Here is a 22,685-nt window from a genome sequence, read left to right as displayed (position 1 = left end):
ATTGAGCTATCGCACAGAAACAAATTTTCTACTCTTAAACTGATGTCGACGATTTACAAAAACAAGCCCATACAAGTGCATTTGTAAAATACCTATGTATGAATTTTGAGCTTGATCGACTACAGTAAACCTAACGGTATATGTAGAAAAGTTTTCGATTATTTGCTGTGATATCGACCTTAACCTTCGGGTATTAAGAAAAATCCCAATTAACATGGTTTAAAAGAAGAAAGGTATGTATGGTTTAGTTTATCGGCTAAAAGGAAACTCAAGATACGTACTTGTATGAATATCAAAATATTATGAAGTTTCAATTTTTCAATTTCAACAAATTTTATTTCATACAAAATTTGAAAGGGGATCAAACAATAGGCTAAGCCTATATAGGTTCTATCCCAGAAGTTTATATGTACATCATTTGTCCTCCTTCTAAGTTGTTGTAAATATGTTTCTATATACACTATATGACGACTAAGTTAAGTTTGAAGTTGGAGTCTCTGAAGGGACAGCACAGACGTCGACCTGAATTATATTGAAACCTTAATGTGTCAGCTGTTTAAAGACGACTTACAAACTGTTATAAAATTCAGTCCAGATTTAAAATTTATAATTCTTCTCCAACCACCTGCATATTTAAGGTAACAAACTCTCTCCTTGCTCCTCGTACAGATTAGACACACGTGAACGGCACCTCTAGATGTGTTCTACATTGTACACCTCACAAAACAAAGAATCCAGCTTACGACCTTGACAACCACATCTGCATATCCCTATGGTAATCCTCTAGATACAACTAAAACATCGGTGACAACAGAAGAAAACGTCCATTTTACGGGTAGAAACAAGCCTCTTTATCGCAGTGTTGATGATGTTAGAGTCTTGATTTACAATCTAATACGATTTCATTACACTTGGGTGAAATAAAACACCCTCACTTCTTAGCTTTAGTCGAAACAATTATCTCGAATTTATCGGTGTAATAATTCCAGTGAATGTTCTGTTACCTTGGAAGCACCTGAATCATATCCCTTATTCCTGGAGCCGAAATACTGTCTCTATGACACATTGTTTCTTGAACAACGTTAAAATGTTATTTCCCATCAAAATCTGGCCCTGCAGGTAGGGCGTTAGAATTGTATCTGCTGCCCCTATTGCATGATCGTAAAAGGCGACTAAATTTAGAATCTCATCTTTTCTCTTCTTCCTAACTGACTTTATATTTACTAATGCCTCCCTTGGCACCGCCTCACTTTTGACCTTGAGTTGAGCGTTTGCCCGTGTGAGGAAGGCTCTGGGTTCTGTCCCCTGGTCGAGACACACCAAAGTCTATAAAAGTGGTAGTTTCTGTTCCCGCTTAGCGCTCAGCATATAGGGAGTGGGACTACTAGTTCGCCCGTTTTCAGTATAATGTGACCTGGTGGGGTCTGTTGCTTGGTGTCTTCGGCGGCATGCTTCAGTGATATAGCACAACACAACACGAATATACCACAGTCTCCCAAGCGGCATGATATAAAAACACAACACGAATATACCACAGTCTCCCAAAACACGCACCTGGCACAACATACACGCAACACACCGCATACACGGGAGGCCGTCGTTACATGACCATAATAGGACGTTAATTAATCAAACAAACAAACAAACAAACTATCAAAATCAAAGTTTCATACATTGTTAATTTATCCAAAACATTCCATATGTGTATGTTGGTATTTTTTGCATCACTTATGAATTGAGTTTTAGGAATAAATAATCTATGCTGGAAAAATACATAGAAATGTATACATACTGTACTAGTATGTAAAGCAATTACAATTTGCAATTATGTTTAGTTATTTCATTTTTGATTCCACTATGTGGTATCATTTCAGTTACTTTAGTGGTATTTGAATCACATATATCGCCGAACCAACTGCAATGTAATTGAAACAGACCATGCCAAATCAAAGTTGTTTTCCAACCAATTTTACAGCTTAAATGTGTGTGTAAAACATTGTATAATGCTACTTATTTTTATATCACAAAACACGTCAAGAAATACATGTAAATAAACCTGTTCACATAAATAGTGTTTTCACGAGAATTTAAAGTGAAATGACAGTATGTTCCATTGCAAAACTATCCAAAAAACAACCATAAAAAACTCTTGGGACTCGTGTATGAGTTAGTACAGCACTCGCCTAAATACAAGTATCATGGTAACTGTCCCATGCAGTGACTATAAAGCTCCGCCTACCCATCACACCGTGCAGATATTGATTATAACGATCGGTTAATAACAAACAATAATTTCCGGATAACCGTATTTAGTTTTAATTTTTATTTACACAACTCTTAGCTCGTATTTACTAATCGCTTAACTTCATATACGGTAGGTGTCATATTTTATTCCCCGAAAAAATATAATTAAATCATAAAACGGCATGGAATTCTCCAAACTTAATTAATCATGATTAGTGTGTATGGATGAAAAGTAAAATAAGCCACGAGTAATATTAGTGGGATTGGATGATATCGCGCAGATAATGGTTCGGAGATGTGAAAACATGCGTCCACAGTCGAGATACACCTGTCAGAACGGCTCACGCTGAGAACAGTTAACATAACAACATCGATAACACCAATATCAGATATCAGATTTGGTGTTTTTTTTTGTTGTTTTTTTTTTTTTTTTTTTTTTTTTTTTTTTTTTTTGGGGGGGGGTGTTTTTTTTTTTTTTTTTTTTTGGGGGGGGTCATTTTTTATTATTTCGATGGATAGAAAAAGATGAGAAGAAAAAAAAAACTTGTCCGTAACTTGCAATCAATCGACAGTTAAATTAACCAGGTTGTCCTCAAAAGACACAAAACAAACTGTTGGAAGATAAATAAATGCTCCCCCCAAGTGATGATACTAATTGCTGAAAGGTTGATATCGAAAAAACATCAAAATCCAAAATCTAAAAGACGACGAAACGTCACAAATCTTATTTCATAAATTTGATTTGTTTTCTTTATTTCATGATTTATGCTTCATATTATGTAAGAACATGATACAACTGTAAGTTAATTATTTTCTATGTGGCTGATTTTAAAATCTATCGTTTCAAAACTTTTACATCGGAGTCTTACTAGAGTTGTCGTTCTTTACATTTGAAGTTATTCTAGCATACTATACACATAATTTTACATTCTTATCAGATAAAAAGTTATATGTAAAAAGAGCAATTGAACTCTAGCAAATAAGCTGAAAGATACATACAAGTTTACAGTTAATGCTATTTTTTCATCTTTGACATTTGCTTACAGCTTGTAGCATGACATTCATTGTTCTGTCCATCACCTTATGTAGTAAGTACTAAACCCTTACACGGCTCTCCTGTACATATAGTTCCAATGTTGTCTAACGTCTCAAAGCACCTGCATGGGGACCTTCTAGTTAGATAAAAGAACGCATCCTTTCATAAATCTATTTTCGTTTAATTGATTAAGATTTTTTGTTCATGTTTCATGAGAGTATAATAGAATTTGAACGTGACGTGAACTTTTATTTTCATTAATTAAAGATCGTTTTATTGTAGTGCAATACACAATCTGTAATTGTTGCAGCGATGATACTTTCGTTTTGGTAGAAAAAATATATCCACAAAACAAAACTTGATAGAGAAATGATGTGTTATGATTGTACTAGAATTGTGACGTTTCTCGTTTTATGTCATAATCACCAATATTCAAAATCACTATACATATGGGTGGAAAGAGGATTTGAGGATGGAGAGAAAGGGGATGAGGAGAGTGATGACAATGAGGGAGAGAGAGAAGTAGAAGTATGGATGTGGGATGGAAAAGGGGAGTAGCAAAAGGAAAGCAGTATGGGAAGGAGGATGATATAGAGAGTGGAGGGGGAAGAAATTATCTGGAGAAAATAAAGAAAAGGAAGTAAAAAGAAGGGAGGGGAGATAGATGAAGAGGAAGAGAATGAAAAGTAGTGCGAGTGGGGCTGAAGAAGAACCGAACGAAACAATAAAGGAGATTGAAGTGAGCGTTCATGGAAAAAATGAGGAAGTGTGGAAGAAATAGGGGGAAATGGAGATGGACCAAGTACGTACATGTATAGTATCAATAGCCTTTATTTTGTTCACTTTCACTTCAATTTTCAACGTGTTCATATCTTAAAACATTCGGTACAGGAACTAATTAACTAACTGAAAATATATCTAAAACACATATTACAAGTACTGAATTTATTTTGGTTTTTTTTCTCTAATACACACACACGATAGTTAAACTGATAATTTTCAAATGATCCTGAAACTAAAACAAACGTACGGCAAAGCTTTAAGTGCAGAAGCTACGATGCACAAAGTGCAACAAAATAAACTATATGGACGGAATCGGAACCCTTTACGACCAAATATTACATTATAACGACCAATTAGGTGTAAACTGTAAACTGCTGATCGACGTTCGCATGTCTTTGGTGTCGATTTCCATCAGACTTACATTATCAAATCATTACGTATGTCAATATTTCCTTAGGTACAACTGAATTTCTAAGTAATTCTGCTGGTTGTAAATTCTGTTCAAATGAGGATGTTTGTATATCCCGGTCGATTCGATGACTAGCTCAGTACGAACCCTAGAGAGTGCCATCACGTTCTTCCTACGACGAATAGACAGTTTGAGGACTTGGACTCAACTCGTTCCTCACTTTTCCGTTCCTCATTTCCTGTGATTACATCAGATGACCCTGTCATCAGAACAAAAAAAAAACTCAAACCGTCATACGAATGCCCGAGAAATCGATAAATCTTTAAGCACAAACTTTGAAAAGAATGTCACCAAAATGTTAAAGTAATCCCTAAAGAAACACGGTGACAGCAATGCAAAATTAACCAATAAACAGGACATATAACAAACAATACAAATACAATCGATAAAATAGATATATGTAATATGATATTATATAGAAGACACTAATTGTAATCTCTGATACCGGAACGCTTTTGTCAGCTTTCATTAGCTTCGTTACTGTCAATATTTCTATCGTATGACGATAATTATTCATAAAATGATGACAACACCATTCGATTTCTCTTCTATTACCGTATAAAACGTCTGTTTCGGTTTTATTCCAACAATAATGAAGAATAAATCTGACAATTTGTGAATGTTATTGTCATTTTCCCCATTTAGGACTCGCTGATGAGAGCTCATTAGTAGTAATTCGGCATTTATCTATTGTTAAAATCTCCGCAACCCTCGAAAAATAATTTATAGAAAGCTCATCTCTGACGTCTTAATAAGCATTGGTCTCAGCTAATGGCTGAAAACCTATATTATACCCAATGACATCTTGTAATGTTACATCAGGTACGTGACTGCCGCTGGTTTATTGTCCAGTAATTTCATCAATTACCTCACGAAAGCTCAATTATGTCGTGTTGTTATGCAGAGATGCATTGCATGTCTATTTTTACTAAACTGAATTTTCATGTAATTTGATAAATTAACAAAAATGCAGTACATGCTTAAATCTACAAAAAACATATACATGTACAGAGTACATCCACAGTATCTTCAAATGTCTTGAAAACAGTTCCTGCATAAATGACCAACGAATTCTTCAGAAATACACTTTTTCATTAATAGAAAGGCTTGATAATTAAAAATCTGCATTTTCTAGTAGGCTTTATTGATATATATATATTTATATTTTCCAAGACATCTTACAGTACACATCAAAGATAATACAAAGCACACACACACACATTCATGCCGATATACCAGTCTGAAACTGATGTCGGAATGTGAGCCATTAATACAAAGTCAATAGAACTGCTGGAGTTATTTCCCCTTACACAGTAGATTATTTCTCCGAAAAAGGTCCGTCTAAATAAACTCTTTTCATTGTATCGATCGATCACCAAAGCTATGGCGTTTAACCGATACAAATGTTGTCTCGTTTCTGAAAATTTATTTGACGTGTATTTCCGTAGTTATTCATATTTTCCCCTCAAGCGAAAGAATATAATTTCAGGAAATCGTTGCCAGCATGGCAAAAAGACATTTGTCTTCGATAATCAGTGGACCTGGTTCCCAATCAAATGCGCCGTGAAACACAAATGATCTTTGGTGCCTTATCAAATGCGCCGTGACTTAAAAAGATCTTATCATATTTGGCCTCCGGCTTACGATAAAGAAGTTTTCAATTTCTCTCAATTTTCAGCAGCAAACGTCACTGACGTCAGGTCATTGCTTGGATATGAAACTCTCGATTTTTAAAACCATTTGCCACTTCAAACATGTTTCGAACGTCTAGAAGTACACAACTATAGCAGGAAACCATACACAAATCCCGATTTTGTACTTTCAATATTGCGACATACAGTACATGTATCTTGAAGAATGAGTAAATGTAACGCAATAGACTTATTTTCACGGGTGGCGGACTAAAACAGACCACACGAATAAAACAGAATGCCCGTCGGAAATTCAGTATCTTTCTTCGAATTTTTACACACACTTAAAAGCAAAAAAAAATCTTTACATATATGGAAAACACCAACAGTGTCTTATTTTTTATATATACAGGTACATTACATTTTGTACAGTTTGTATATAGTTTCAAAATTGTAAATAAGTTAATAAGCATGCTAAATCATAAAAGGTTCCTTAAAGGCATAAAACCTTTGCAGAAATATTGATACAGTTCTTTTTGTCTTGCTGTATAACGTACTTCAAAATTTATATTTACACGGAAATCTTAGCATCTATAGATTCCCGGATAATGAAAAATGCATCATAAATAGATTGTAGAACATTTAAGGCGGTAAACCATAGATAACGTAAAAGTTTTCTTGGCCGTTCTTAGTTTTAAGATGTAGCAGGTAACAGTAGTTTAGCGAGGGTCATTTGAAATTTAAAATAACTATATAAGAGCCATGCATGAGACCAGAATAGAAGCAAAGAGGATTCCGACTTGTTGCTATAAATAAATACGTTGAATATGTTACGTTGTACCGTGAATAAGCAACCAAATAAATTCGCCAAATTACGAGTTCCTTTTGAACCCCCCTCCAAAAATGATTTATTCTTGCTTTAGTCAAGTGTCTGAAAAAGCTTGTTTTTAAGGGATACAAATAAAAATAGGGACATGGCCTTATTGGGGTTAAAATGAGAACAAACAAATTTTAAAAACCCAGAAAAAAAATTTGTATACATGTACCTACTTTCCTTTGTCGCATTCATACAACAGTCAGTGACATGAAAGTTTTAACTAGCGGATATAATCTTTTTGATTTATTTAATCTTACTCTCGTCGAGATTTGAACACCATACTTGACACTTACCATCGGCTTTGAAGTCTATCGTCTTTTTTTTTCAAGGATAAAAATAATTTTATTTTTCCCGTCTTAACCACTATACCACTGGGTCAGTTGGCAAATCACAGACGAAAAATCTACACAAAACTTTGGCTTTAAAATTAATCCTGCTTAATTAACACAATGATAAATATGGAGTGTTTTCGTTTATTTAGTACATTTGAAAATGAATGAAGAGGATAATTCATTTGTTTTCTCACCAAAAAAAATGTTTTGTCATAAACATCATTTTTTTTTTTTTACATGTAGAGGGGGGTCAAAAGGAACTCTTACCCCGTAGGAACCAATTACGGTTCCCAAATAGCCGCGAGACCGGACATTTGTGCGTGTACTGTGATGAAGATTAGCATCTTGTATGTTTTGTAATTTTATATCGTATAGCTACAATAAAATCCTTCTATATGTCTACTTTACAACCAACCCTGGTTCAGATAGCGAAACAAGGCCCTCGCGACGGCCTCTCATCTCCATTTGATTTCATTAGACACAATGGCACTATTTTTTAAAAAGTTGCGCCACCATTCCAATGCTTATCGACCGAAAACAAAACTCATATTGTATTCTGTGTACGCGATACTCAACACTACCGATTGTCTCCAATGACATCTATTGATATTTATAGACCCTCGCGACGAGCACGCGGATCCCCGCAGGCATTCGCACGCGACACTTTACTGTAAGATGTATGTCTAAATCAGACTTATTACTTCAGATAAATTTACTTTGTATTAGATTTTATGTTTATTGTCTCTGGAACATTTGTTGAAATGGAAAATTAAACCAATAAATTTGGAAGAGAATAACAACCTGTGATCGATATATTGCACTCTATACCAAACATATACTGCGATCTTCGTCTTGTACAGTTTTGTAAAACCCTTCGAACATGGTCAACAATAATAAATTTATCAATAAGCTTATGCGTTTTTAAAACAATACTTTACAAAAGCGTGTATATTGTAGTTGACTTTTGTTTACAACTATAAATTGCTTACACTTTATAAAATAGTTGTAATCATTACAAAAATGAATGTAGTAAATAGTACAACACTTACAGTTGCATGCTAATTGCACAACACTTTAGTACCATATATATGCATATTTAGATTTGTCATATTTAGAGTTATCACCAAGTATTCTTCATATATAGGAAGTATCAATTGACAAAAGGACTAATGTCGAGGGGTATAATTTTCGTACATGTATGCTACCAATTTGTCTCATTTTGTAAAATTCATTTTTATAACATGTTTACATGGAACACTTTATTTTTAAAATACATTAGACATGTAAAATAATCGTTGCAGTTTTGTTCGTTGTATCTGAAAGTCAGATACAACGGGAACTTACATTTGAAATTTAAATTCATGTACTTTGTTTTACAACCCACATATACCTGTATTAAAAGTCATATGCATTAAAGGCATGTCAGTTTACTGATTTGTTTGGTGTCTTCGGCGGCATGTTTCAGTGACATAGCACTATAAAAAGGACAACAGTTCCACTATACCAGAAGACACAGCATGAATATACCACAGTCTCCCAAAACTTGCACCCAGCACAACATACATGCAGTACACCGCATAAATGGGAGGCCGTCCTTACATGACCATAGCTGTTTATAGGACGTTAATTAATCAAACAAACAAACAAGCAAACAATGTCTGAAAGCCAGAGTAACCGAGAAAAATCAGCCACACAATCAGTAGCTTGCAACTGCCCCAATGGGTTTCCAGCTCGTTACCAAAAGGTGGGTAAATGGCTAAAAGTGATGTTTTCAGACAAATGTTACACATATATTTCTTCAACAACAAGTGCTACATGCTACCTGACAAGCCGTTTGGTCTTAACTTTAACCAACCGCCGCTAATCAGTCTATCTAATCAGAACATCTGACTAAGCCATTAGTTGGAAGAATATCTGACACGATCAAATTATCAGGTTTGTGTAACACTTGTGGATAACGACGGATGCAATTATCTTCTGATATTTCACGTTAAGTTATAACACACGGGCGAATCGGGAAATTAATTCGTTGTCATTCGTTGGGATTTCCATTTGATGAAATTAAGCCCATTTCTGTACAAAAACTTAACACACATCAAAATGAATTCAAAAAGGCATGGTATTAAAAGCGGAGAATTCAAGTCCTCCCCTCGAGTGCTTTATATGCGAAATAACTGACGTTAAAGTTGGAATTACTGGCGAACACATCACTAGAAACCATCTTGTACTCGATGTTGTAACATAAGATGTTTCGGAGGCTCGGAGCCACGCCATTAAAACGATAATAACATCTTTCTCGCAATCGCAAATGTCAGAAACACGCGTCGATCAAACTTCAATTGTTAATAGTCTTTTAGCGTTAAGTGCTGAAACCCAACCTTCCACATGGTATATAAATACAATTCATAGTTACATACTCGATAAAGGTACATTCTGTTGGCTTTCAAAAAGTCGGGTTTTTTTTGTATTGTTTTTAGTTTTAGTTTTTGGTTAGTTTTTGGATTTTTTTGTAAAATTTTTTTGTGTTATTTTTTTGTTTGTTTGTATTTTGTCGCAGCTGCAGCCAAGCTCACTAAACAACACATCTTAATGAAAGCATACACAAAAACAATAAAGACTGGTCTGTTTCTCAGCGTCTCAATCGGTCTCCCCACTCTCATACAGAGTAAAATCCAGTCAGATAAAGTATTTCTTATTTATTTTTTTTTTATTTTTTTTATTTTTTTTACTGCAGGTGTACAATTTTACCACATGTAGGAGACTTTGTATGGATGAGAGACAGAAGGGATATTATAATAAGGAGTATAATAACAACATATTACCATCAGTATTATTGGGAGTTAGGATACAACACCAACAAACTAACTAATGTGAAGGTTGCGTGTGGCGTTCATAGCAACTCAGTCACGTGATACTTCTGTAAGATCTCGATTTCAAATCGTCCCATCTATCATCATTTTGTGAAGTTTTATTGATTAACGAGTGTTCATTATGTGACAGTTCAACATGTCTCATTACATCTACTAGGGTAAGTTCATTTATTACATCTACTAGGGTAAGTTAATTCATTACATCTATAGCTCCTGATGTAAAGTATCCACCATCAACTACCAACCAACCGACATTGGTGTGACAGCGGACATAATCGAACATACAATGTACTCATAGACATGTCACCAGATATAGTAGCGGATGCCCATATTTCGCCGGGGGCTCAAATTTCGCCATTTTTATGATAACAAGTGATATTTTGATAGTCATGACATTTAGATGAGCAACACTGTATCAGCAAGAAATGAAGATAATCTTGATAACAAATGATAATTTGATAGTTATGACATTAGATAAGCAACACAGAAATAAAGATAATCTTCATAACAATAATCAAACAATAAAAATTCATTCCATATCAGTAGTCCGACCCTTTTTCCAGTATGGTTTCCAGAAAGGACGACAACTTCCTGTGTGGTATCAAAGGGATTGACTTGAAAATGTTGTCAAAATGTTGTTTATTGTGTCTGATTCCACACAATAATGAATGAGTGGCTAATCTAACAATCAAACGACAGTCCATGGACAAAAATTTAACTAACATAATTTTTGTATCTTTTGTACCTCATATCAAATCGTCTTTATTTAACAAAATGGCTCAATATGGACCCCCTACGGGAAAATGGTACCGTAATAGGGAGGTATTGTAACCCTAATCATACAAAAAATATAGTACATGTATTCATAATTTTGTAAGTAATTAGATTTTGTAAGAATATGATGAACCTTTCATACAAACAATAAAAATCTACTCTGGGGTTAACATGTAAAATCCGGCGAGATATTGACACCCGCTATGTATCCTACTCGTCTTCAACCCATAAATCACCTTTGCATCGAGCAGCGTCATTTATCTTTATTTGCATGTATTTGAATTAACATTCTAAATATGTTTTGAAGTTGTCACCATTATCGAAACACTGGACTGTCATGCAACGACTATTGTCTTTTCTCGTTTTTATTATTGAAGGTCATTTTCATTCTAACTTGATGAAGTGCAGGAAAAGCGGTCAATTCCAAAATGGCCAGAATGTCGAAGTCTTGAGGTACAAGAAAAACACGGTATACACCAGCCACATGTTTGTCTAAGTTTCAAAGTCTGGTATCAGGCACAAAGGAAACTCGGTATACACGTTTAACTCGTATCGAACGATCGAAATCAGGGGAATGTCTATGCCTGATTTCAGGGAAAGAGAAGGTTCAGACCAGAAAACCATTCTTTCTAAAACGTATTTATACCTTTGCTTGGCCTATGTCGGACTACAATCAACAAGAGAGGCCTGTCAGCCTTATTAAGGCGAGTTATTGCTATTTGAACATTACGCCTTGCTGGAATTGTGTTGGACATGTGGAACAATAACATCGCTGGAATCGAAATTACATTGGCCATACAAATAAGCAATGCAACTGGAAATGAGGCTTCGGCGTTCTGAGATAAAACCGTACTCCGATTCTCTTTAATATCGTGATTACGTGTATCGTGTAATTGGCAGGGATTGTAGTAATACCTGATGATTTTCACTTTTATGATCATTACACAGAAATTAAAAGGATTGCATCAGGACGGATGCACACAAGCGAAGGAATTCCTACGTAATGAGAGCTGTGACATATACTAATTCATTCCGTTGCACAGTTGTCACATTGTGTTTATCAGTACAGACGGAATCCAATAATATCGCTTGTCATAACATGTACAATAAACTAATTTTAATGTTATTATAAAGTCAGGTAAATATATCAACATAGACAATGACAGCATCACTCACGTGCACGTTCCATATAACGTTCCAGGAACAGACGTTGAGTCGACAGAACATGTCGGACATGAAAATGCATATCAACCGCAACATTTTAAACTGCAGTGCCTGGGATGTTAATTTAAGTATCTGAATTTCTTCTATCAGCCCTCCACCTCTGGTTTGTAACAGCCAAGAGGTTAAATTAGTCCATCAATAATCCTCCACTTCCGGGCACTCGCCGTAGGTCGATGGTCTTGTCTAACAACTTAAGATTGGTTCTCATTTATCGCCAAAACCTTTGACGTTATTTTACATTAATAAGTCTTTATGCTAGGAAACAAGAGCAAAACCCTACCGATACAAACTTTCAACAGAAGACAACAAAATAGACTTAATTGCATTTGTATTTACATAAAGTAAAAAGTGTTCAGAGTCCTCGTGTTCAGAGTGACTTCAATAAGAAGGGATTTGCCGCTTTTCTTACAAAGTTCCATATACAACAAAGGATACAACGTGTTCACAACGATCATATCACGCAGTTCTTATTACCAGTGTCATATAATAACATTTTTTTATAAACTTACTGTTTTACTATTTATACTAAAGAGTTATTAATACGCTGGTATCCATTCGCTGTCACTTGTCATGTTCTGATAAAATATATATATATGACGAAACAGTATCACGAACGAAAGTCATGATTTATTTAATGACTATTTGATTGGCTTACGCAAATATCATACTGAATGGGGTCACAGTCATGAGTTTTCAAGCAATCACTTTACTGGTCGAATCAATGCTCGACTAAAGATTTTTCTGCATTGCACAATGACATGTGCATACTCACAAGTGTGTACAATATAGCAATCATCGATATCAATAAGGAAATGATTGATACACGTAAGAACACTTTTCAGACAGACCTTACTAATGACACATAGGATTAGGTGTGACGACGGCAGTTATAGATGGCCAACGAAAACCTACACCACCAGCCAAGATATAGGGCCTCATTTATGTTTTATATGTAATGTTCTGCTGCAGTCGTGATGGTTGAAGTGCATGGAAATGTTCGGGAATAAAAATGTCTGCTTGCCTGAACCGATACAATGAAAGTTTCCAATGGGGCATTAAATAAGCGTATAGTTTTAAATAATTGATTTAGCTGCGGTTTTATTTTCGATTGTACCATGTACTCTGGATCCGAAACTTCAAATGTACAATGTGGAGCTCTAAGAAGTCAAATATGCCATGCATATGGATATATCTACGAACGATATCAACATAATGAGATAATAGTTTAAATTACACAATCTCGATATGAAGGACAAATCTAGAGAAATCTCTATTTTATATCAAATTATTGATTTTATACAGTATCCAAGTTCACTTCTTATTAAAATCAAATACTATTGAAAATCGGTGTACGAGCAAACGCGACCGTTTTGTTTGCTGGCTTATACGGCCAAATCCTAATGTACGATACACACGGAAACACAGAGCATTTACCGGCATGTTCGCGTGGTTATTGAATTAACGGTAGATGAGTGTTTCAGACGCCCCAAACATTTGTTCTTGATGCAAATAAATAATGACGATTCTTCATCAAAAATGTATATTAGCTACATCGTTTACGCTGGAGAGACCTGAGCAGCACAAGTTCAAAATAAAACTTACACTACAGCGTATTTCCCATGGGGTTGAACAATGTCTGGGTTTGTAATCGCTATTTGGGTGAAAGATGTGGGTTTATATATAAAGGATCTGTTTATATTTCTGTATGTGGCAAAACATATGTCGGCTTATCTCTTGTGTATCTTGGTATTAGAAGCTTAAAGTGCCCTAGTCAATTTTCGAATCAGACTTAACGAACAGAATTGAAAGTTCTTGCCGAGTTCCGCCTATTTCTATACTTACATTTGTACATCATAACATATAGATATACTTAATCGTCATTATAAGGTGATACAGTAAAAGTTTCAACGCGATGACGAAAACACGGACAATTTATAATTGTCGTAACATCATAGCATTTTAATTAATTAGCGTTCCCCAAAGTGTATTATTTCAACGGAATACCAATTCACTAATTGTTAAATTCTTTCGATATTGAATTAAAATGAATGCTGACACTTTACACTGTATTTGTTGTAAAATGACGACGGATGTAGTATCTAGTGTCTAAGTCAACCCTAGCTGGATGTGGTCGCATGGTGACGGGTGGTAGGAGGCACCAAAAAATATAGTTGCCAGGACGACTCTCATAGAGATATCTACCTACACTGACATATTAGAGCGGATGTAAATGAGACACCATAGGCTACGGTGTCCCGTCCAGGGTAGAAAAGAGATCTAGAGGTGGCGTCAAGGGAGACGAACGATGTTTGTTATGGAGAAAAGAAAAGATAACGTCTCAAACCAACGCACATGTATACTACTTCGGTTTGTTTAGTTTTACGTCCTATTAACAGCCAGGTCATGTAAGGACGTGCCAGGTTTGTTGGTGGAGGAAAGCCGGAGTACCCGGAGAAAAACCACCGGTCAGCGGTCAGTACCTGGCAACTGTCCCACATGGGATTCGAACCCGCATCCCAGAGGTGGAGGGATTGCGGTAATATGTCGGGACATCTTAACCACTCGGCAACCGCGGCCCCATGTATACTACAGTCGTACTTTAGAATCGTGGGTATCAAGGAGACATGATCTGTTGTCATATAAGGACGACTGTCAATGTGACAACGACAGGCAGCGTTATACTGAATAAGGATAAATGTCGTTTAGGAAAGGAGATCGACTGCTAGTGTCTCGTATGGTGTATATATCAAAGAACAGTTTAAGTTTGTACGGCGACAAGTCGTTTCTGAGTTCTCGTGTAGACGACCAGCGTCTTGCAAGAATGTGTGCTGTGGAACTACAAATAGCATTGTTTACAAGATAACAAACGTCTACAGTGGGGACGGTTTCAATAATTAAACAGTGGGGACGGTTTCAATAAATAAGTGATAACAGAATCAATTAGGATGAATGTTAAATTGATACTTCCATAATTGCCAAACGAACATAAAAATGTACTCGATTATGACAATTTTGAAGTAGCTAACGCATATATCGCCTCTTTCGAAGAAACATACATGTACATGTACATAATAGTACGTTATATACACCCCATGGACATCGAATATGTGCAGTTTGCTGATTTAAAAATCACAAGAATGTTTACTTCAATTTGCTCAATATAATTATTTGCCTTGCTTTCAACTTTGAATACCGTAATATTACTAGATACACGTATATTGTGTAAAATACACATGCTTACAAAGATGTGACACGCGCACAGCTGTTACAGTGAGAATCCATGGTAACGATATAATTGTGACCAATAAAAGACCGTATCGAATGAAGCTGCTGTATGCGAATGTAATTAATTATCTATATACTGATATCAGACAAACCAGTTAAGTCAATTTTAAACGTAATCCTCACAAACCGCATTTGAAGTGCACTTGTTTACAATACCTTTCCACCATATGTGACCACGAGTAGGAGAGAAGACTGTTTATATAGTAGTAGACATAAAAAACTAGGCGAGACACTACAGTAATGTTATAAAGGTTTGGTTTCTAATTTGAACAAAATATATACTTGTGTCCTTAAACAAGTCGCACAGCTGAATTAAAATCAATGTATTCTTATCAATCGTATAAAAAATGTGCGTCATATCTTTTTTATGTTGGATTTTTAACAATGATATTACAGGACCAGATAGATATTCCCTTTTAAATTCGAAATAATCATAATTTTCTTCATAATATTTCATTTCGAATGGAGGCTTAACATACATGCCTGAACAGGAAACAGCTATTTGAATGGTGATGCTATGGTTGTAACAATGGTTTAGGGTAACAAAAGGCTTTAACTAGACCTACCAAAAATAACACCTCATATTGATCAATTCCCGTTTATTCTTTTGCTGGAGGACGAATGAGAATATTGTCTTAACTAAATGAGATATTATTTTTGTGTGAAGAATCCATTTACACCTACTGTTTATTGTTATCCGAATATCCTTGCTGTGTGTCGCAATCCAATTAAACAGTCGCTATTAAAAGCAATACCAAATAAAACACAATCTACATCAATACATAAATTTATAATAAAATATATATCGCTTACGAACATGAGCATGTGTTCTACAAAGAAATCAATACATATTTTTGTTATTGATATTCTTATATCATAAAAATACACTAAACAGTTTATTCCTGTATCGACACGTGGTATTTTATTGATATGGCGTCAAAAGATTTTATAGGTAAGCTCCACATCAAAGTCAAACGTAGATTCCATCTTTCTTATAGCCATGCTGATTTAGTATAGTTTAGTGTCAAGAACTCAGACAGTAGCATCTGGTAGTTACCATTCTGAACAATATATGACACTATCTAAAGTTTGGTAAGATACTACATCCGTGTACAGGATATAGTCGCACCAGCATCAAAGCAGACCAACCGGTTTCTCAGTTTCGTTTGTAAGGTCATACTTAGAACAAAGTTTATTTCCTCTTCCCCGACTCTGTCCAAATATGTTGGGTAGGTGAAGGTACAAAAAATCACACATTTTTTTCATTTTTTTTTTCAATAAAACAATTAACTATCGGTATTGTAACTATGTCTACAATCTGGAAATACCTATGTGTCAATGATCCCAGTAAAGGATTTGTAAACAAAACAAACTTGTCATAAATGTTTTAAGTAAGCAATTTTGAAGAGACGGTTGGAGAAGTGGAAAGAAACAATCCTTTTTTTGTGTAATTAATATTTTTTTGATTTGTTATAGGATATGCATAAATACGTTTCAAACAAAAACAAAACTATTTTGCTCAAACAATTGTAACATTTCAAAAATCCTTTATCTACTAGTAAAGTAATACCGTATGTCAGACGTATAGAAATTAGTCTCCTTCGAGACAATGGAGGTTTTAAATTCCACGTATGTATTACTTATTACCTTTAACACTCGGCATTTGAATTCTATATAAAATGTTAAAAGGCCAAACCTTAATATATTCGGCTCTCACTTGGAATATAAACTATAGCGTTAGACTATTTGCCCTTTGGCGGCTTGATACATGGACAAATGCTACCCATCATATACCTCGCCCAGACATTCCAATATCTCCACCGAGGGCTCCTGCCTCTTCTAAATCCCAAGTCGTATAATTCAGGAGAAACCATATCCTTTCATATTTAACATGATCCATATTTTATCACTGAGAAGTTTAGTGCGATGAGAGTATTGTTATGATCAAATGGCCGAGACTAGTTCGGTAGATTATTCTACTATTACACCTATGGGGATATAAACTAGTAGTACGTGCCAAATTTTACTGCCTGATAAAAAGGCGTGTGTTTTCTCATCACATTCCTATCTACAATTGAGTATGAGACAACTCGTTTGATCAGTTTTGAAAGGGAAATTGTTGAATTTGGGCAGCAGGAATTATTGTAAGTTCTGAACAAAAAGTAATACCAAAAAGATTATTTCAATGAGGGAAATGGTTATACATGTACACACAAATTGTGTAGTTGTCATAAGCAAATATGTTCGGTTAAATTGGAATGATTTTTACTTTAAGGCCTTCTGATAAATTACTTTCGGTCTAAAGATGACCCAATTTTCAGTCTGAAAGTTTTTTGAGCAAAAGCATTGCAGCTACCGGTAAATCTGATTGTATCATTGCAGGATTGATGTAAATTTGATACTCTTCCAAAAATTCTTTAGAAGACAGTAACTTCCCTTTCCTTTCCAGTATACCATGCATGCATGTGCACCTTGTGGACCGTTATTTTAAACAGTGTTGTGAGTGCGTTATGACGTCAAAAACGCTAAAAGATGTAAGAAACAAGAGACCAATGTCCTTAACAGCGTAAACGGTCATCTTACTACCATGGCTACTGTCATATAGAAAGTTAATCATATATGGTGTCATGGAAGCCATCTTGGATTTCATATCAATCCGAAAAATAAAAACACTTGTCAGGATCATTTCAGGCACGTTTCAGCCAAAATACACTCATAGAACTTAAGAAAAAGTTCAAAATGTGTTTTCTAGATGGTGGCGGTGGCGGCTATTTTGAAATGCTGATCGACCAAAAAAATCTTCATACAAGTTTTAGCTTTTGTTTGTTTGTTTGATTAAATAACGTCCTATTAACAGCTATGGTCATGTAAGGACGGCCTCCCATGTATGCGGTGTGTTGCGTGTATGTTGTGCGAGGTGCGTGTTTCGGAAGACTGCGGTATATTCATGTTGTGTCTTCTTGTATAGTGGAACTTTTGCCCTTTTTATAGTGCTATATCACTGGAGCATGCCGACGAAGACACCAAGCAACACACCCCACCCGGTCACATTATACTGACAACGGGCGAACCAGTCGTCCCACTCCCTTTTCGCTGAGCGCTAAGCAGGAGCAGAAACTACCACTTTTATAGACTTTGGTGTGTCTCGGCCAGGGGACAGAACCCAGAGCCTTCCTCACAGGGGCGAACGCTCAACTCAAGGCCAAAAGTGAGGCGGTGCCATGGGAGGCATTAGGAAGGATAAAGTCAGTTAGGAAGAATAGCAAAAGATAAGATCCTAAATTTAGTCGCCTTTTACGATCATGCAATAGGGGCAGCAGGTGCAATTCTAACGCCCTACCTGCAGGGTCTAAATCGCACCAGCAGAACTGGATAAGTTCAAAATGTGTTTTAAGGATGGCAGCGGACAGAGCACGACGGCGGACGAAGCATGATGACTGTAGGTTATCTTGACCCTTCGGGTCAGATGAACATAAAATACAACCAATTTAAACTACATGTAGTTCGGCAAAATTACGTAAATTATGAAAATAACTAAAGCTTTGAAGCAAGTTGTCATAAAATGGTTTCAATTTGATGGTCCCCTGACATTTCTGCAGATGTGAACATTTAAACTTGTACATGCATATCGCCCCTCAAAAAGTTCATGTCATCAAACGGGGCTCACTTTCAGTCCATAAATCGTGCATAGATCCTTGTTCTGCCGTTTTATAGTCAAATAAGATTTTATTTTTACAGTGCCCATGTTGCTATTTAAATTTTCTGTCACAAGACAATCATGACTCTGAAATTGTAGTCTCGTTTTGTAAGTATCAAACAAATCTACACAACTACAAAATGTAGTTCAGTATGCAATTTCTATAGATAGCATCTAAGTGTTTTATCAGCAATGAAACACACGATATGTAGAGGAATAATAAATTACATAATGAAGTTGACAAACAATAGAAATTACCTTAGATAAGAAAGTGCGTTCCGTATCAATTCCATGAAAACAAAGCGTGAACTGTTTTGATTCAATGATCAAGCTTACATATTTTATAGATTCATGTATAAATTTCCATTTGACTGATTAAAATGAAAGAGTAAGTCATTATCTTGCAATATTGGATTAATTTCATGAATTATCAAAACCTGCAACGCAGATGAAAAGTGCTACAATAATGTTTCTTTGGATGAAATGTCTAGTTGTAAACAAGTTTCCTGATATTCAACACCAGAATACATTTCATAATGACTATATTACGTTTTAATAGATCGCATCACTTATTACTAATAATGAAGATATCATCAGTTTGCTTGATATTGTAATACATATGTAAATCCAAAAAAACAATAGTCATGTTATTTTCAATAACGATATAAATTTTATTTCCATATAGCCTTGTCTTTTATGAGCACCAATATCAATAAGTTTGGGATTAATTGTTTACACGTGCTATCACCGGCTACAACTCTACGACATGCTTTGTTGGGAGTGTTTAGGGAGGCTGGGAATCGTCCTTCGAGTCCGACCTCTCTATAAAACGCTCTATGAGCACGTGTCTCACAGGTATATATTTTTACCTGTAATGACAATTAAACTTCATCTAGACTAACCTCACATCTAAATCAATACAATATACTAGAAGTGGTACGCTGATTCGAGTTAAAAATTAATCACCTGTCATTTTTACCTGTATATGACAGAAATCCGATCGAGTTCCCAGGTATACACCGGTAATTTTATACAGTATAAGCCAGATAATGTGTTTACATTGATATCGTGTAAATATTGCATGTAAAATACTGTCGGGCTTCACTGTAAGGACTTCAGAATCTATCAGTAGCAGGAATATTATCTGAAAAGCTCAAGACCGATAGAAATTCATTTAAGTCTGAGGTGTCAAAACTAGATGGTGAAATATTGGTATGTTGTATACATGTTTTATTGTTTATGTAGAGAATTATTGATACTGGTTGTCTATTGCAGATAAGCCTCGAGCTCATTAAGATACATGTACTTAAATATTGAATAAAAAATCAGTTTGTGACTAGTCATATGTTCTCTAGATCTGTCCCTGAGACAGTTGGAGACAGTCATCTAAATGTCAAAATGTTGGAAACCGGTGTCGAGGTCAGAGGAAACTCGGACTAGTAATGGATCTGCATGGACAGGTAGAGCGTGTACAAGTATAAAACATCTCATCAGGTGTTAGGGCCATAATGGATTATATATAGGATCTAATCCATTTAATGTCCTTATTGATCTGTTGTGATAAAAGGATACTGTCATGTATCGTTAGATTGGAGCCAATCAAAGATGGATACATCAATCAAAACTGATAATGCATTTCCATCAGCACCTTCAATCTACTCTGTATATCATACCTGTAATAAGACTTAAGTGATCAACCATTAAAGATTGTTTATTGATCAGATAAAAAACCTCTTCTGACAAGAAATTGAAAATCGTGTAGTCTACCTTTTGGTAATTATTATCATACATACACTTCCATTAACACATAAAATTTTAATGCTAGCCGGTTTTTTAAACTTACGTTTATAAAAATGTATTCGTCAAAATACAATGCAACATTTCAGGACACTGGTAGGTGTTGTTCTTTGATAAGGGACTGTATATTTATTGTAATTAATCCTCAGATAGTGAGATTCTGTATAGTATTCACTTGTTCTCGTGTAACAAATAATCCATGTCTACTTCCACAATATAGGTTCATCTGTACGTACATGTAAATCCGTCTCACTTCCGGAGTAATATGTATCAATAACTCTTACTTCCGGAAGCAGGATAACAATCCACTCCTTTTCGGAGGATCCGGGTACACGATCCACTCTTACTTTCGGTACTAGGATCGAAGCAAATGAATAAAAAAATCCTTTTGTGTTTAGTACACCAGTCCACATTTGATTCGATAATAAAATTACGTATAAGGAATCGCCTGTTACTTCTCACCAGGCATTATCCGTGGTTCCATATAAACTCCAGAAGATAGATACATTAATACAATGTTAAAAACAAACGTGTCATTGTCTCCTGCTTCCACAAGCGATCGACTCCTAACTCTGGAATACCTGTATGAAAGTATACGTCCAATGTAATCCTCCACGTTTACGTCCGGACACAGGTATAATTATATGATTATATTTATATAATCAACTCTTCTTTCCGAATGATATTCATCTTTTAACTTCTGGAAAAAACTGTGTATAATCATTTATTGCCTTCCAAAACTGGTCCGTCCATACATATGTATATTTCACATTTGGTTCACAAAACCAGGGAAGTAATTAACCCTTTCATTTTACTGGGTTGTTTGTTTGTAGATGTTACTATTATTTTAAATAATTGTGGTTTCATTTCTGTATCAATCATATTGTAACACCCGATCAGTCGGCTATGTAACCTTTGATTACATAATAATTGTTCATTATTGGGGTGACTGAACACTGTCACAATTCGATAATTCGTCAAATCGCCAACATATACACTGCATATGTAATCAATATCGATCTCATTTGAAAGTACATTAATAATTACGATTAGTTTGTACATGTATATGACGTGATGTCCAGTATACAACCACATACAGTAACCCGACTGTTAAAGTAGCATGATGTAAATGTAGGAATTTGTATTATTGTTTTCTTCAAACCCTATGCTGAAAATTAAGAGAACAAAGACAGCTCTGATGCTGAAACTGAAACATCCTCTTCGTCGTAAAATTAAACATTACATACACTATGTTACGAACTAAAATAACTAACTAAAAAATTTACCTGATTTTTCTGCTTGTCTCTGCACATGGACAGATTCTGAAGACTTGGAAAGGTACACAACATCTTTATTCTGTTGTAGAGCACTTCAATTCTTCCTAAAGTTGACTGTTCTTTTAAAGTTCACTAAAACACAGTAGAAGATTGACAGCAACGCACCTTGCGGCAATTCGCACGTGCTGGCCTTACACGTTTACTTCACTCAAAACACAGAAGAGCTCCACACTAGCCTCCCTTGTGACCGCCTGTAAACAGATAAATCTACTTTCACTTTAAGGTTCGGACAAGAGACCTTACGTTGTGCACGGTCGGGGTCGTGTTAAGGTATTACTTGACACACGTACATTGGCGGTGCATGGCAGCCTACCTCTAGTATCGATCTC

The 22,685-nt window shown here is 35.4% G+C and overlaps 1 protein-coding gene across 1 annotated transcript in view; it reads right to left on the bottom strand.

Moving 5' to 3' along the window:
- LOC138319606 (uncharacterized) overlaps positions 1 to 22,391 on the bottom strand; it is a 160,978-nt gene extending 138,587 nt beyond the window's left edge. The window contains exon 1 of the mRNA XM_069262768.1: positions 22,306 to 22,391. Within this exon, the coding sequence (XP_069118869.1) occupies positions 22,306 to 22,368 (63 nt within the window). The 5' untranslated portion in view covers positions 22,369 to 22,391. The remainder of the gene's footprint in view (positions 1 to 22,305) is intronic.
- Positions 22,392 to 22,685: the final 294 nt, after the last annotated feature.

The sequence above is a fragment of the Argopecten irradians genome, chromosome 1 (genome assembly GCF_041381155.1).
Source record: "Argopecten irradians isolate NY chromosome 1, Ai_NY, whole genome shotgun sequence".
Lineage (NCBI taxonomy): Eukaryota > Metazoa > Mollusca > Bivalvia > Pectinida > Pectinidae > Argopecten > Argopecten irradians.
Note: the sequence above shows the minus strand (reverse complement) of the source record. Positions and strands in the feature narration are given on the sequence as shown.